The sequence below is a fragment of the Manis pentadactyla genome, chromosome 10 (genome assembly GCF_030020395.1).
Source record: "Manis pentadactyla isolate mManPen7 chromosome 10, mManPen7.hap1, whole genome shotgun sequence".
NCBI lineage: Eukaryota > Metazoa > Chordata > Mammalia > Pholidota > Manidae > Manis > Manis pentadactyla.
The window spans coordinates 70,074,330-70,092,084 of record NC_080028.1 but is presented as its reverse complement, the minus strand read 5'-3'; the positions used below and the strand labels follow the sequence as shown (position 1 = coordinate 70,092,084).

General features: G+C 41.8%; 1 protein-coding gene across 20 annotated transcripts in view; it reads left to right on the top strand.

The window, feature by feature from the left end:
- The window catches only part of LOC118928528 (sorting nexin-29), a 599,207-nt gene that overhangs the window by 339,456 nt on the left and 241,996 nt on the right, over positions 1-17,755 (top strand). For all 20 annotated transcript variants that reach the window (XR_008992099.1, XM_057486934.1, XM_057486922.1 and 17 more), the window contains one exon: positions 1,691-1,797. Coding sequence is in view for 19 of the 20 variants with exons in the window: in XM_057486934.1 (XP_057342917.1) it covers positions 1,691-1,797 (107 nt within the window). In the remaining variant the exon portion in view is untranslated. The remainder of the gene's footprint in view (positions 1-1,690; positions 1,798-17,755) is intronic.

Genomic DNA, 17,755 nt, shown 5'->3' with positions numbered 1-17,755 from the left:
GCATTCAACTCAGTCCAGACCTACTGTTGTACCTTTTCTAGAGAACAAACCCCTAGTCTTCTGCTAATTGCTTCTTAAAACAGACTTTTTATCCCTTCTTTTGACTTTTGTCCCCTTGTCCATGCCCCACCTTCCAGAAGTGTCTTGTATTAGCAGTTTATCAGCCTTTTGTGAGGTGTCACGTTTTAATCAGATCATTTTGGTATTGCTCACTTGCAGCTTAGAATGAAATTTTCCCTGTCAGTAATTGACCAGTTATCTACCTGCTTCTCAGCTTCTAAAATGTGTTGTTTCCTCCCTTGCTCTCTTTTTGCTTAAAGGCAATGACATTAGAAAAAATATTTTCATAGGTTTTCTGAGAGGATACAAATGTAAGTTAATGTGTTCAGTCTGTCACCTTTAGTGGGAAGTCCTTTAAATATTTTCTCAATAGCTGTGTCAGGTCTGAGATTGTTTTTGGGTCACTCCCTACTGGAGTGGCTGGAATTGTAGTCACTGCTGGGATGGAAACAACATAGGGGTCATTCCAGCATGCTCTGTATGGTCTTGAGCTCTTCGCTTGAGGAACTTTGCCACCTCCGTGCACTCTGACTAGTTGTGCCTTGACGGAGGCTTCATGAAAGGCTCAATCCGAGCCACAGGGCAAGTGAAACTCGGGAGTCCATTTTGCTCAGCCTTTCCCTGCTTCCACTTTCTCTCTCAATTCCACTCCCTTTCGCCCTGTCCCCTTGTCTCTCAAATCTCAGTCACTGGGGGGTTAACCTCAGATTCTTGTTTTGCCTTATTAGCATCTCATCACGCTTGATGGGGGCACCAGGAGTTTCATCTCCTAGAACACACAGGAAACCGGCTCTGTGGAGTCGGTGCTTGTTTTCAGACCGGTGGGGGGGTGGGGGGTGCTAGTCTGTATTCTTCATACATGGGGCTTTTCTTAACCACCGGTGGGAGTTCCTGCTGCTCTTGTTTTTCTTCTTTCCTTAGAATCATCTGGCTCATTTCCAGTTTTTAGTTATTTACCCTTCTCTACAAGGCCAGCATATATGCACAGACACGGGAAAGTAGAAACCTTACCCACTGGTGACCACTGTGCTAGTCCTTGGGCCCGCCTGGGAGCCAGTCTCTTCAGGGTGTCTTTGCCTTGTCATTGCTCTTTGGTTTTGGGGTTTTCCCAGAAGCTGATTTGCTTTCATTCTTGGAATGAAATACCAATTCTTAATTGAATAAGAAATACCAATTCTTATTAACAATTCCACAGGTAATCTGACCTCCACTAGTGTTTTTCATAGCACATAGGTAAGAACTACCTTATTGGAAAACTTTTTTGTTGGAGAAAAAGAAATTTGACCAACATAGAAGACAGGAGTGTAGGCTCTGATGTCTTGCCAGCACATTGTCTGTTGTCCCCGGAATGGAAATAGTGACGAGATTATTCCCAAGACTCATGTGCATCTGTCGCTATAACAGGTCTTCCATTTTTAAATACAGCTTATCATTCACTTTATTTTACTTAGGTGAAAATGTTGCAATGTTGAAGTAATTAGTAATTGTGATTTTTTTTTATCCCCTTAAAAAATGCTTTCTCTTTGGAGAAGCCATTTGGAAAAGAAGAAATTACTATTATGTTTTTTACTGGGGGAGTAATTTTTGATTACTGTTAAGATATTTATGGAGTTTCTTTCTTTTCCTAAAGTTGTTCCAAATCTGTGGAATGTTGATGGAGAAGTTACAGTCACTGAGCAGAAGCTGGGAGAAGGTGCAGAGGAACTAGCAAGCTCCTACGAAAGAAAACTCGTTGAGGTAAGGCTGGCAGAGTCTGTGCCTTTATTCTTGATGTTGGCTACTTTGGAGGTACCAGAAACAGATCCAGCCTGTTAAACAGATGTTAGCAAAACAACCAACCCTTTCCCCACCCTCCTCCACACACCAAACAAAACACAAAATGGTACAAGCATTGTCCTTGATAAGGAAAAGAGCTGGTTCTTTGAAGAATATCGTTTAATTAGAATCTCTGTGCACCTGTGGCAAGGAAATAAGAGAGAAAACATAAACATGTAATGTTAAAAATAGGAAACAAATGTACCCTTGAATTTGGAGCAGATTAAAAACAGGAGAGACTTTCACATACAACCTTGTGCTGATAAATGTGAAAATATGAACGAGATGGACTATTTTCTAGGATAACATTTACTACAAAAATTAATTGAAAATGAGGCTGACTCTCTGAAGGGTACAAGAAAAGCTTCTTGAACAAAGTTGTCAAAGTAATTAAAGAGTTGTTTCCTTTGAAGATAGCAAGCCTGGATGGCTTTATAGTGATTTCCAGGAAACCCTTCAAGGTATGCACAGAAAGCCCTTTGCTATTTGTATTTCCTTGACGCATTATCTCTCTATATATCTATACCTATATGTATATCTGTGTATCTTGCTTGAAGTGTGCATCTCTCTGATAGAAAAAACCTGTCAAAGATAGCATAAATATCAAAACTATTGACAAGTCTCATTTGTGTGTAGATATATAAAAATTATAGATACTACCCAGTCAAATTCAATTGCATATTGAAGGAAAAATTCACATAAAATAAGAGTGATGTAGGATTTCAAAGATGGCCTAATGTTAGGTAATTCTCGTCAACTCATTAACAGATCAAAGGGGAAGAACCAGATACTGATCCAAATAGGTACTAAAAGGTCATTTGGTAACATTCATCATTGGTATCAGATAAAGATATTTTTGATAAATGAATAAAGGTACTTTTGGTATGATAGTGTTTTTATCAGAAACCTTTATGACCATATTCAGTAGTAAAGCTGGGAGTAGTAAAGCTGTGTTTCCAGTTAGGTAACTAATATATAAAATGTATATAGGTGTGTATGGTTGTGGTGGCCACATGGTGGTAAGCTTATTACAAGTCATATATGTTTGTGTATATATACACATGTGAGTACACAACTGTACTTTCAGTGGTTTCTAAATCTTTTGTAGTAAATTTTATTTTTGAAATCAGAAAAACCCCTGCCGTAGCCATAGAGACATGCCTGACCCAGAGGTGGGTTTCACTGGCAGGCCCTGGAGGAGCATCCCCCGGCTCGTTCCTGGTTCTGGCTGACTCTCTTGTGGTCTGTGTCATCTGCTTTCTAATGAACACTAAAGAAGAGAGGTGACTTTTGAAGCAACTTGAGTTCTAACTTAAGAAAGCTTAAGGGAAGGCAAGCCAGGGTCTTAGAAAAACAGTCTGGTGGGGGAAGAGTTAAAAATCAGGATGGAAGAGGCTGGGGACCAGGAGGCCTACAGGGCCTCTCCCCAGCCCTCTGCCCATTCGTGGAGCCCCAGTCAGTGTGGGTCATGGGACCTGACTTGGCTGGTGACAGTGCCAGGGCGCTGGGCTGTCAGGCCATTCCCAGAAAGCCAGGGCGGAGAGGGGACTCCAATTCCCTGGAAGGCAGAGACTGTGTTTTTCATCTCTGCTTACTGGGCTAAGATTTATTGGCAAATGCTAAATGCCACATAACCCTGGAATTAAAGTATTTTTAAGTTCTTCTAGGGCAGGGATGTCTCTGGTTTGTCGAATGAAGGGCTGTTGAGGGCGACAGGGTTCTCATGAGAATTGGACGTGGGTTGGAACCTTCTGCACCTTCAGGGACACCAAGGCATGATCTTTAGTTAGAAAGGCTTTGTCAGACCTGCTTGGGTTAGAGACTGGTGCTGGTGTTACCGGGCTCCTTTGAGCACCCTGAGCCCTTGGCCCTGGCCATCTGAATATAGGGCTCTCCAGTTGGGAGGCTGACACGCTCATAGTAACTTCAGCTCTGAGGAGAGAAGGCAGCCATTGGCTGCTTGACTCACCTGGTGAAGCGCCTGATTCACTGAAGGGCAGGGGGATTGGCTGGCCAATTCAGTGATTGTTGGGTACCTGCTTTCTACATATGGAACAGCAAGAATGACAGACCTGTGCAGGGACAAAGCTGGCAGTTGGAGGGCCAGAAAGGAGAGCCTCAGGGAGACGAGGGGAGAGAGGTGGTACCATGGCTGGAGAGGCAGGTGGGCCAGATGACCGTGCCTTGGAGCCATGTTGTGGCTCTGTCATCACCCACCTTGACCTTGAAAAAGTCTCCCCATCTCACTGCACTGACTTCAGTCGTGATGAGCAGGGAGGGTCAAGGCACGATGCGAAGTTCCCGTCGGATCCGCTTGCATCGTTGGCCTTGGTAGCTGCGAGAGAGCTGTGTGTTGAAGTGCCCCAGAGGAGGGAGCAGTGGTTGGGAGTAAAGGATTCTCTTGCCCACCTTAACTTCCTTTTCTGTCCTTCTCTGTGTCCCTTACTCTGGAGCAGTAGAGTTGATGGCTGTAGTCAGGGAGCTGAGCGAGATGTGAACTTGAAGCAGAGATGTTCTTCCAATGGCATTTGGCATTTACTGCCCCAGATTAATATTTCCTCTGTGCTTAGTGGCAAAGTGAGCTTCTGTCAGTGATCCTCCATTTGTGAGGATCATTAGCATTTCGTTACACCAAGGCTTTTGTGGAACTTTTTTAGTATTAATCTAACTCTATATGATATTCTTGGTGATGTTCACCTGTCATTTTATTAATGGGATAGTTGGTTTTTTACCAAGAAAGAGTGGTAAACACATGTTGGAGTGAAAAGAAAGAATGTGGGGGACATTGATGCACTTCTCTTTCCTTTTCAGAAGGGCAAAGGAGGAAGCATTTCATTTTAAATAATATGACCATTTGAATTACCCCAACAGTTGAATTATTCTTTCATGATTCATCCCAATGGAAAGAGTTTTGGAACATTCTTTCTGTAGGTGTCTTTCAAAGCATCAAAGCCACCTGTTCCATGTACTGCATACTACATGATGATTCTCAGTGACCTGTAATGTGGACAGCTCAGAACCCAAGGTCGCCACCTTACATGAACTAGAGGCAGAAAGATTGTTCTTGATACCCTATGATGGTTAACTTTAACTTTTGAAACAGGAAGTAGAATGGCCAGCAGGTGTATTGGTTAATCTGGTAAGGGAGTAACACTAATGCAAAAATATATTCAGTATATTACAGCCAGGGTACTAGAATTACTTGCAGCCGGCTTTGGGTGCATGCTTTTATTTCCTGGCACCATGCTAAGGCCTTTGCAGGGATGAACTCGTACAGTCCTCAGCAGAGTTGCTTGACAAACATACTCAACAGAGGCCACAGACAGTTTTGAGAAGTTAAGTGACTTGCCCAGGATGTCTTATCTGGTAAAGAGCATATCTGGATTTGAGATACCCCTGGTGGTCTAATACCAGAGCTCAAACCCATAATTCTTTTGTTATGCTCTGGAAGGCCCAGCTCACAGAGGAATCAAAAGATGACCTTGACAGAAGACAGGGGACAGCCCCTAGTTGTGTTTGAGAGGGTGAATGAAAGGAGACAGGAGGACAGTCAGCAGTAGGTAACAGGAGTGGTGCCCCACCAGCAGTCTGAAATCATGTGGGGATGGGTACACCCCACCCACTTAGCTGTGGCCCAAGAATGCAACAAATGTGCCCAACCTGTGCTTAAGATTACCTGCTTCTGAAGCAAAATTGTAGTGGAATGTCAGGCTGGAGCTTCTTGAGGACTTGTGAATATTACTTTTTTTTTTTTTTTTCTGGATAATTATTTTTTATTGAAGGGTAGTTGACACACAGTATTACATTAGTTTCACGTGTACAACACAATGATTCAACATTTATATACATGATAATTCTAGGTACCAGCTATCACCATACCAAGTTGTTACAATATTTTGACTATATTCCTTATGCTATGCATTACATCCCGGTTACTTATTTATTTTACAATTGGAAGTGTGTATATATATATATATTTTTTTGTTTTGTTTTCTTTTTTTTTGTTTTTGTTTTTGTTTTATTTGTGAGGACATCTCTCATATTTATTGATCATATGGTTGTTAATGACAATAAAATTCTGTATAGGGGACTCAATGCTCAATGCACAATCATTAATCCACCCCAAGCCTAATTTTCGTCAGTCTCCAATCTTCTGAGGCATAACGAACAAGTTCTTACATGGAGAACAAATTCTTACATAGTGAATAAGTTACATGGTGAACAGTACAAGGGCAGTCATCACAGAAGCTTTCGGTTTTGCTCATGCATTATGAACTATAAACAGTCAGTTCAAATATGAATACTCATTTGGTTTTTATACTTGATTTATATGTGGATACCACATTTCTCTCTTTATTATTATTATTTTTAATAAAATGCTGAAGTGGTAGGTAGATACAAGATAAAGGTAGAAAACATAGTTTAGTGTTGTAAGAGAGCAAATATAGATGATCAGGTGTGTGCCTGTAGACTATGTGTTAATCCAAGCTAGACAAGGGCAATAAAACATCCACGGATGCAGAAGATTTCTCTCAGAACGGGGGGGTGAGGTTCTAAGCCTCACCTCTGTTGATCCCCAATTTCTCACCTGATGACCCCCCTGCGACTGTGCCTGTCTTAGGTTGTTCCTCCCTTGAGGAATCTTACCCGTCTCTGGCTAACCAGTCATCTTCCGGGGCCATACAGTGAAATGTAAAGTTGGTAAGTGAGAGGGAAGCCTTATTGTTTGAAAAGGTTAGCTTTTTACTTCTTTGCATATTTATGCCCTGTGGCTTCTATGCCCAGCATTTGTCTTGAGGTGTCTTTACCACTTGGAAGAATTATGATACTCGGTAAATTCGATATGTGGCACGAATTCTATTTAAGGGTTGTAATTAGGTAGGAAGAAGAAAAGCTATAGAAGTAGCAGGCGGAAGAAAACATGGGAAGATTGATTATTTCTTTGACATATCTTCTTGTAGAGTAACTTCAGCATGTATAGGTTTTAAACTACTAATTAAATTGTGCACACACATTAACATAATAGGAGTACAGTTACGTGACCAAAGCATACCTGTAATTACCAGCCATCTCCAGTGAAACCAAGAAAACCAGTTAGGCACCTTAGGCATTTGTGAAAACTTATCTATGATATGGTGGATATTGTCCAACTGAACTTGAACAGTCTGAGAGAACTCAGATAAATTAAAACAACCCTTTCCTGGGGACTGTTCACATCCCATATGTTCTTTGAACAGTAAATAGTCTGTAGTTGTAAGATTTTGGAGTGCTACAATTTGCACTTCTCCTAATTCTTGGTTGAGTTCCAACAGTATAGATCCAGTCAAATTTGTTGTTTTACTGTATGCACAGGCCAGTTTAGATATCTCCTTCTTCATTCCCATGGCAAGTCCAGGAATTGGTGGGATGAGTGCATCTACACCTGTAGCAGTGCATGGATCTTTGTTGGGGATTTTTTGATGATCCTCTTCTGGCATGAGTCTTCCCGAGAGTGCTGATGTTGGAAGTTCTTTTTCATATCGTATCTTAGTTCATTTTTGGGGTAGCCCAATTAGGCTTTGATCCTCTGTATAAACACAAACAGACCCTTTGCCTACACTTTTATATGCCCTTTATATCATTGTGTAGAACTCATTGGAGGTCACCACACAGGAACTTCTTTATTTTTTATCATTAATCTACACTTACATGACGAATACTTTTTTAACTAGGCTCACCCCTATACCAGGCCCCCCCTATATACCCCTTTACAGTCACTGTCCATCAGCATAGCAAAATGTTGTAGAATCACTACTTGTCTTCTCTGTGTTGTACAGCCCTCCCCTTTCTCCCACCCCCCTATGGATGCTAATCTTAATACCCCCCTTTTTTCTCCCCCCCTTATCCCTCCCTACCCACTCATCCTCCCCAGTCCCTTTCCCTTTTGTACCTGTTAGTCCATTCTTGAGTTCTGTGATTCTGCTGCTGTTTTGTTCCTTCAGTTTTTCCTTTGTTCTTATACACCACAGATGAGTGAAATCATTTGGTATTTCTCTTTCTCCGCTTGGCTTGTTTCACTGAGCATAATACCCTCCAGATCCATCCATGTTGCTGCAAATGGTAGGATTTGCCCTTTTCTTATGGCTGAGTACTATTCCATTGTGTATATGTACCACATCTTCTTTATCCATTCATCTATTGATGGACATTTAGGTTGCTTCCAATTCTTGGCTATTGTAAATAGTGCTGCGATAAACATAGGGGTGCATTGGGCTTTCTCATACTTGATTGCTGCATTCTTAGGGTAAATTCCTAGGAGTGCAATTCCTGGGTCAAATGGTATGTCTGTTTTGAGCATTTTGATGTACCTCCATATGCTTTCCACAATCGTTGAACTAATTTACATTCCCACCAGCAGTGTAGGAGGGTTCCCCTTTCTCCACAGCCTCACCAACATTTGTTGTTGTTTGTCTTTTGGATGGCAGCCATCCTTACTGGTGTGAGGTGATACCTCATTGTAGTTTTAATTTGCATTTCTCTGATAATTAGCGATGTGGAGCATCTTTTCATGTGTCTGCTGGCCATCTGGATTTCATTTTTGGAGAACTATCTGTTCAGCTCCTCTGCCCATTTTTTAATTAGGTTATTTGTTTTTTGTTTGTTGAGGCATGTGAGCTCTTTATATATTCTGGACGTCAAGCCTTTATCGGATGTGTCATTTTCAAATATATTCTCCCACACTGTAGGGTTCCTTTTTGTTCTACTGATGGTGTCTTTTGCTGTACAGAAGCTTTTCAGCTTAATATAGTCCCACTTGTTCATTTTTGGTGTTGTTTTCCCTGCCCGCGGAGATATGTTCAAGAAGAGGTCACTCATGTTTATGCCTAAGAGGTTTTTGCCTATGTTTTTTTCCAAGAGTTCAATGGTTTCGTGACTTACATTCAGGTCTTTGATCCATTTTGAGTTTACTTTTGTATATGGAGTTAGACAATGGTCCAGTTTCATTCTCCTACATGTAGCTGTCCAGTTTTGCCAGCACCATCTGTTGAAGAGACTGTCAATTCGCCATTGTATGTCCATGGCTCCTTTATCAAATATTAATTGACCATATATGTCTGGGTTAATGTCTGGATTCTCTAGTCTGTTCCATTGGTCTGTGGCTCTGTTCTTGTGCCAGTATCAAATTGTCTTGATTACTATGGCTTTATAATACAGCTTGAAGTAGGAGATCCCCCCTACTTTATTCTTCTCTCTCAGGATTGCTTTGGCTATTCGGGGTCTTTGGTGGTTCCATGTGAATTTTTGAATTATTTGTTCCAGTTCATTGAAGAATGTTGCTGGTAGTTTCATAGGGATTGCATCAAATCTCCATATTGCTTTGGGCAGGATGGCCATTTTGACGATATTAATTCTTCCTAGCCACGAGCATGGGATGCGTTTCCATCTGTTAGTGTCCCCTTTAATTTCTCTTAAGAGTGACTTGTAGTTTTCAGAGTATAAGTCTTTCACTTCTTTGGTTAGGTTTATTCCTAGGTATTTTATTTTTCTTGATGCAATTGTGAATGGAGTTGTTTTCCTGATTTCTCTTTCTGTTGGTTCATTGTTAGTGTATAGGAAAGCCACAGATTTCTGTGTGTTGATTTTGTATCCTGCAACTTTGCTGTATTCCGATATCGGTTCTAGTAGTTTTGGGGTGGAGTCTTTAGGGTTTTTTATGTACAGTATCATGTCATCTGCAAATAGTGACAGTTTAACGTCTTCTTTACCAATCTGGATTCCTTGTATTTTTTTGTTTTGTCTGATTGCCGTGGCTAGGACCTCCAGTACTATGTTAAATAACAGTGGGGAGAGTGGGCATCCCTGTCTAGTTCCCGATCTCAGAGGAAATGCTTTCAGCTTCTCGCTGTTCAATATAATGCTGGCTGTGGGTTTATCATAGATGGCCTTTATTATGTTGAGGTACTTGCCCTCTATTCCCATTTTGATGAGAGTTTTTATCATGAATGGATGTTGAACTTTGTCAAATGCTTTTTCAGCATCTATGGAGATGATCATGTGGTTTTTGTCTTTCTTTTTGTTGATGTGGTGGATGATGTTGATGGACTTTCGAATGTTGTGCCATCCTTGCATCCCTGGGATGAATCCCACTTGGTCATGGTGTACAATCCTTTTGATGTATTTTTGAATTCGGTTTGCTAATATTTTGTTGAGTATTTTTGCATCTACGTTCATCAGGGATATTGGTCTGTAGTTTTCTTTTTTGGTGGGGTCTTTGCATGGTTTTGGTATTAGGGTGATGTTAGCTTCATAGAATGAGTTTTTGAGTATCCCCATCTCCTCTATTTTTTGGAAAACTTTAAGGAGAATGGGTATTATGTCTTCCCTGTATGTCTGATAAAATTCTGAGGTAAATCCATCTCGCCCGGGGGTTTTGTTCTTTGGTAGTTTTTTGATTACTGTTTCAATTTCGTTGCTGGTATTTGGTCTGTTTAGATTTTCTGTTTCTTTGTGGGTCAGTCTTGGAAGGTTGTATTCTTCTAGGAAGTTGTCCATTTCTCCTAGGTTTCCCAGCTTGTTAGCATATAGGTTTTCATAGTATTCTCTAATAATTCTTTGTATTTCTGTGGAGTCCGTCGTGATTTTTCCTTTCTCGTTTATGATACTGTTGATTTGTGTTGACTCTCTTTTCCTCTTAATACGTCTGGCTAGAGGCTTATCTATTTTGTTTATTTTCTCGAAGAACCAGCTCTTGATTTCATTGATTTTTGCTATTGTTTTATTCTTCTCAATTTTATTTATTTCTTCTCTGATCTTTATTATGTCCCTCCTTCTGCTGACCCTAGGCCTCATTTGTTCTTCTTTTTCCAGTTTCGATAATTGTGACATTAGAGCATTCATTTGCGCTTGTTCTTCCTTTTATAAATATGCTTGGATTCCTATATACTTCCCTCTTAAGACTGCTTTTTCTGTGTCCCACAGAAGCTGGGGCTTAGTGTTCTTGTTGTCGTTTGTTTCCATATATTGCTGGAGCTCCATTTTGATTTGGTCATTGATCCATTGATTATTTAGGAGTGTGTTGTTTAGCTTCCATGTGTTTGTGAGCCTTTTTGCTTTCTTTGTACAGTGTATTTCTAGTTTTATGCCTGTGTGGTCTGAAAAGTTGGTTGGTAGGATTTCAATCTTTTGTAATTTACTGAGGCTCTTTTTGTGGCCTAGTATGTGGTCTATTCTGGAGAATGTTCCATGTGCACTTGAGAAGAATGTGTATCCTGTTGCTTTTGAATGTAGAGTTCTGTAGATGTCTATTAGGTCCATCTGTTCTAGTGTGTTGTTCAGTGCCTCAGTGTCCTTACTTATTTTCTGTCTGGTGGATCTGTCCTTTGGAGTGAGTGGTGTGTTGAAGTCTCCTGGAATGAATGCATTGCATTCTATTTCCTCCTTTAGTTCTGTTACTATTTGTTTCAGGTATGTTGGTGCTCCTGTATTGTGTGCATATATATTTATAATGGTTATATCCTCTTGATGGACTGAGCCCTTTATCATTATGTAATGTCCTTCTTTGTCTTTTGTTACTTTCTTTATTTTGAAGTCTGTTTTGTCTGATACCAGAATTGGAACACCTGCTTTCTTCTCTCTGTTGTTTGCATGAAACATCTTTTTCCATCCCTTGACTTTAAGTCTGTGCATGTTTTTAGGTTTGAGGTGAGTCTCTTGTAAGCAGCATATGGATGGTTCTTGCTTTTTTATCCATTCTATTACTCTGTGTCTTTTGATTGGTGCATTCAGTCCATTTACGTTTAGGGTGATTATTGAAAGTTATGAATTTATTGCCATTGCAGGCTTTAAGTTTTTGGTTACCAAAGGTTTAGGATTAGCTTCTTTACTATCTTACTGTCTAACTTAACTCGCTTGTTGAGCTATTATATACGTGGTCTGATGATTCTTTATTTCTCTCCCTTCTTATTCCTCCTCCTCCCTTCTTCATATGTTGGGTGTTTTTTTCTGTGCTCTTATTAGGAGTGCTCCCATCTAGAGCATTCCCTGTAGGATGCCCTGAAGAGGTGGTTTGTGGGAGGCAAATTCCCACAACTTTTGCTTGTCTGGGAATTGTTTAATCCCTCCTTCATATTTAAATGATATTCGTGCTGGATACAGTAGTCTTGGTTTGAGGCCCTTCTGTTTCATTGCATTAAGTATATCATGCCATTCTCTTCTGGCCTGTAGGGTTTCTGTTGAGAAGTCTGATGATAGCCTGATGGGTTTTCCTTTGTAGGTAACCTTTTTTTTCTCTCTGGCTGCCTTTAATACTTGGTCCTTGTCTTTGATCTTTGCCATTTTAATTATTATGTGTCTTGGTGTTGCCCTCCTTGGATCCCTTGTCATGGGAGTTCTGTGTATCTCTGTGGTCTGAGAGGCCATTTCTTCCCCTAATTTGGGGAAGTTTTCGGCAATTATTTCTTCAAAGACACTTTCTATCCCTTTTTCTGTCTCTTCTCCTTCTGGTATTCCTATAATTCGTATATTATTCCTTTTTGCTTGGTCACTCAGCTCTCTTAAAATTCTTTCATTCCTGGAGATCCTTTTATCTCTCTGCATCAGCTTCTCTGCGTTCCTTTTCTCTGTTTTCTAGTCCATTAATGGTCTCTTGCATCTCCTCCATTCTGTTTTGAAGTCCTTCCAGAGCTTGTTTTATTTCTGTATTCTCCTTCCTTAGTTCTTGCATATTTCTCTGCAAGTCCATCAGCATGGTTATGACTTTTGTTTTGAATTCTTTTTCAGGAAGACTGGCTAAATATATCTCCCCAGATTCCTTCTCAGGGGAAGATGTAGCAGATGCCGAAGCTGTCTGGGTTCGTCTTGTCTGGATCATATTTTTTTGACTTTTCATGTTGACAGGTGCTATTGACTGTCAGCTGGGAGGGCCAAACTTTTCACTTGCTACTGGCCTTTCTTTACTGGGACAACTGCGACCCCTAGTGGCTTGTGTTGGGTAATTGCGTGTAGACTGGGTCTTTGTGTCTTGCCTGGCCGGAATGGAGGAATTTCCCTTTCTGTGGCCGTTTTGCCTTAGGCTGCTTCTCTGCTTTTGCAGCGCCCGGAGGGGTAATGGACGGGGGCGCTGTTTGGCTGTTTACCTCCGTGAGTGGTCTCAGAGCTGTTGCCCAGGGGGTTAGTGCGCCCGGTTTTCCCTGTAATTTCCAGCTGCTGGACTGTGACCTGTGTTGTTTCCGTCTAGCTGTTAAGTCCCTGTCCCTTTAATACTTTCAAAAAGCCCCCGCTTTTCTTTGTCACAGGAGCATCAGCTTTGGCACCTGCTCAGAGGTCTTGCTGCCGTGTTTCCCTAGTATCCGGGGCCCCCCGTGCACGTACTGTGCAGGTAGCTGGGGCTGGGTGTCCAGCAGTCCTGGGCTCCGTCTCCCTCCCGCTCTGCCTATTCTTCTCCCACTGGAGCTGGGGGGAGGGGCGCACGGGTCCCGCCGGGCCGGGGCTTGTATCTTACCCCTTTCACCAGGCGCTGGGTTCTCGCTGGTGTAGTTGTAGTCTGACTGTTGTCCTGTGTCTTCTGGTCTCCCTTTTAGGATTAGTTGTATTTGTTGTATTTTCAAAAATATATATGTTTTTGGAAGGAGATTCCCACTGACCTACTCACGCCGCCATGTTGGCTCCACCTCCCTATGGAATATTACTTTTTAATTGTATATATGTCAATGCCTAGCATGGCTTCAATATGCAGTACAAGCCCCATGAACACTGAATGGAGTGATGGTCTATTGAGTGGATTCAACTTTTCCGTGTGATGTTTAAAGTGGGATAGATGCGACTTCTGGAGCCCCAGAGTGAGAGTGAGCTGTATAAGGTACCACTATAGCTCAGAGCATCTTGGCGCAAAGGACTAGATACCTAATAAGAGGAAGCACAGGTTCTTTGGAGAAGGGAAACTTTTTCCTGGCACTGAACTTTAGGGGGAATTTTAGCTTGAGTCAGGTCACAGGCAGATGGATGGTGCCGGGCCATGGGGCGCATATTTACTATGTACCTTCTAAGTGCCCAGCCTCCAGCTTCCTTTCTCCCCCTTCAGGGGTTTCCCCTATCCCTGGAGGAGGAGAGGTGATGGTTCTAGGAGGTGAGCCACAAAAGATGTGAGTTTGAAGCAGACGTGTTCCTCAGGAAGCATTTACTTCCCTGGACTTTGCCTTTTTTTGGTTGTGGAGTCATTGATGCTTCATCTGTGGATAATATTCGATCTTCATGCTGGTCCTTGCCGAGGACTGCATCTAGGTCACAGAGATAAATAAGACACACTGCCTGTCTTAGGGAGCTCCCAGCCTAGAGGGTGAGGCAGACATGTCCGTTGTGATCATTAGGAAGCAGGGCTGAAATGCAGATATAGAGTTACGCCTCACGGGGTTGTAGAGCCAGGTCCTTAACAGTGGTTCTGCAGAGCGTGGGCACCTAACAGGGGCTTCTAGAACATTCCTCCCCATTGCTTTAGGGTTGTTATTGATGATCCTTGGAATGTCTTTGGTAAATTTCCCATCCCTCCTGAAGATCTAGACATCAGAGGAAATGGATTTGTTCCTCACCAAGGATTTTGAAGATAAAAAGATAAAAGATACTGGATACATCCAAGATAGATCTTTCCTAAGGTTCTTCTTTACCTCTTTTATTACAATTCTTTGGTTTAGACTAATCTCCGGAGATCTTTCCAGTCTTTTCCAGCAGTTGCCATCAAGAAAAATGTAAAATGTCAGTGGCATTTTGGACTTTCATCCTGCATCTTTCCACCACTGCCTCCTGCAGCCTGGTGGCTTGAAGAGCACATGCTGTCCCACATCAGGCCCAGTACAGATCGGTCACTCACTGCATGTGTTCATGGGTGGGCAGGCCACCTGACCTCTCTAAGCCTCAGTTTCTCCATCAGCAAAATGCAGTCAATAATACATGCTAGGAGGATTGCTTTGAGGATTGACTATAGGAATTCAGTTTATGCCTGTATAGACAAGGTGGTATCTTTGTGCCTTCTTTTCTGCCTTCTGATTTCCAAAGGAAAGACCTCTCCAGCACTGCTTGCTGTCTTGGTGGGGGAGTAAATCCAGGTCATCTTCCGTGCTTTGGGCCCCAGGTTGTGTGTGTGACCTGAGATAGGCAGCTAGGGCTTGAACTCCTGTGTTGACAGCAGCAATGCTTGGTGGTGCTGTTGTCCCAACAGCAGGATCCTGATAGCTCTCCACTTGTTCCTGTGTTGAACTTGCCAGAGCTGTTGTGCTTCCAGTCCCTTCTCTATACTGGATTCTCCCACTTTTCTGTTTACAGGAATTTCTTTTTTGCTTAAGTGAGAATCTGTCTCTGTTACCCCCAAAGTACCCTAGCTCATGTGAAGCTTTATAGCTATATGATGAGTAGATATATTGGTAAATGATCAGCAGATGTCATTTCTCCTTCCACTCTTTGCCTACTGGCTCCTCTACACTGCCTTCTGTATACTGTTCAAAGTCCTTTTCACAGCTCCACATCCCCGCCCTTGGCTTGCCTGCATGCCCGGGACTGCAGCACTGAGAGTCTGTCCTCTGCACACAGATCTTTACTTCCTCCCATGTGTCAGGACTCAGCTAGCTGTTGACTGATTTTTTAAATTACAGGTTACTTGTCATTTACTGTATGAGTGCAGTTAGTCCCTGAATTTTTGCTCATGGATGAAATAAAGGGTATATTAGGAACATTTATTCTCATTATAGTGACAGAGCTCCTATTAATGGAAAAGTAAGCTTAAGTATCAAGCTGGTAAAAAACACATTCATAATCATACACTGTAGATAACTGTGAATATGATCATCATTTTAATGAAATGTGAAAGTTCCTGAAGCTGTGGGGGCCTTGGGAGTAGCTATGCTACCAACACTTGCTTCATAAATTGACACCAGTGGGTTCCAACACTCTTGATGTATCTGAGAGTCATTTTTATATAAAAGAAGGATGGGCTTTTCAATAAAATACTGTATTCCATGTACAGATTTGGGACAAAGAACTCTGAGCTGAGATCTACATTAAACCTTGCTCAAAATGAAAAGTATGATGTGAGGTTTTATTTATTTTTTTAAATCACGTGATGCTGAGTGATTGAGACCAGGCTCTTGCTTCTTGTAAGGGGCGAGCAGTTTTCTCATCAAGCAAAACTGAGTGTTTAAATGCTTGTTACTTATGAGTGAAAAACTGGTAAGAAGTTCTTTTTTCTAGAGGTCTATATGTAATTCTCACTAAAGTTTGAATGACTAACAAGGCCAAACAGCCAAGGAATTCTTAAAATCTTTTCTATTATGGATAAGTCAAAACATGTACAAAAATAGAATAGCATAATGAGCCTCCATGTACCTATCACCCAGCTTTGACATTTAGTAAGTCCTGGCCAATCTTGCTTGGATTGCTCATTTCTATCCCAACTTGTTCTCCAGTCTTTTATGGTATTTCCAAGATTTCATTGCATATCATTTCATTCCGAAGTATCTCAGAGTATATCTGTAAAAGATGGAGGCCCTTAAAGAACCCCACCACAATGCCATTAAAAGTGTTATAAAGAAATTCCCATGATGGTCCCCATGAGTCTCAGATTGGATTGAACATTAGAGAGCAGAACTTCTTTTAATGGATCACCTTTTAGGGGGCCCCTTGCTTATTGTTCCCTCTCCTGAAGAAGGAACCCTGGCACCTAATTCACACACAGCTCTTTTCTGCCTCTTAATTCTGTCCTGTGCTTGGCTTTATACATTGATTCCAGTTAATATCAACTATAGTTGTGTTATTAGCACAGCTATATGGTCCTTAGGAATTTAGGAATTTGGGCACAAGTAGGTATGACTACAGCTTGCTGCGGGTGTCCCGCCTCCAGTGTACCCTTGTTCATGAATGAATTAGTTCCCTACTGGTGGTTTCTGGAGGAGGTGGTGGCAGCAGGCTATACTGACAGGTGGCTCCATCAGTACTTTTTAAAAACATGTTTTTACTATAGGTATTTCCAATATAGAAGTAGACAGAAGAATACAAGGAGCTTACATGTACCTATCAGCCAACCTCAGTAGTTGTCAACTCATGGCCAGTCTTTGTCCAGCTACCTTCCTACTTCTCCAGCTTCTCAGAGTATTTTGAAGGAAGTCCAAACCATACTGATTTTCTCCCAAAGTATTTTGGAATGTATCTCCAATAAAATATAGGACCCCCTTAGTTTTCAAGAGGAAAAAAACCCTATAATTAGCAGTAGTTCCTTAATGCCATAAAATGTGTGGTCATTCAAACAGATGTTTGAATAAGGTTCCAAATGGGAACCGTCTGCACATTGTAACCAGTTAATAGACCTCTTACTTCTCAACCTACAGGTTTTCCCATCTGTATCTTCCCTTTTCTCCCTTTCTTCTTTACTTGTACTCTGTTAGTTGGAGAACAGGGTTGTTGATCCTGGAGAATTTTTCCCACCAGTGTTTCTGAGAGTCTGTTCTGTGCTTGGTACTCTGTGTGATCTATCAGGCTTTTGGCGACATCTATTTAAAGTAAAGCAACTGCCAAACACTGATGGCAGTGATGCTAATAGCAATAGCGTGTAAGTTGAGGGCCTCTTCTATTTTAGGCCCTGCGCCAATTGTATTACATTGTATTGTCTAACGTTTGCTGCACCTTCACAGTTGAGAAGCTGAGGCTGGCTATCGGTCACTTGCCCACCATCATGGGGCTTGAATAGAGGCAGGCTGCAACCTTGGCTGTCTGGCCCCAGCGTCTGCACTCTTCCCATTACGCTTCTTTCTGCCAGGCTAGAAACAGGACCCACGCCTTCCTGGCTGGTTGGCTTTGACTTTTTGACTCAGAGGGGAGCTGGGTGGTGAAAGCTGTGATAAACGTGCTAGCTGTTAGTTTG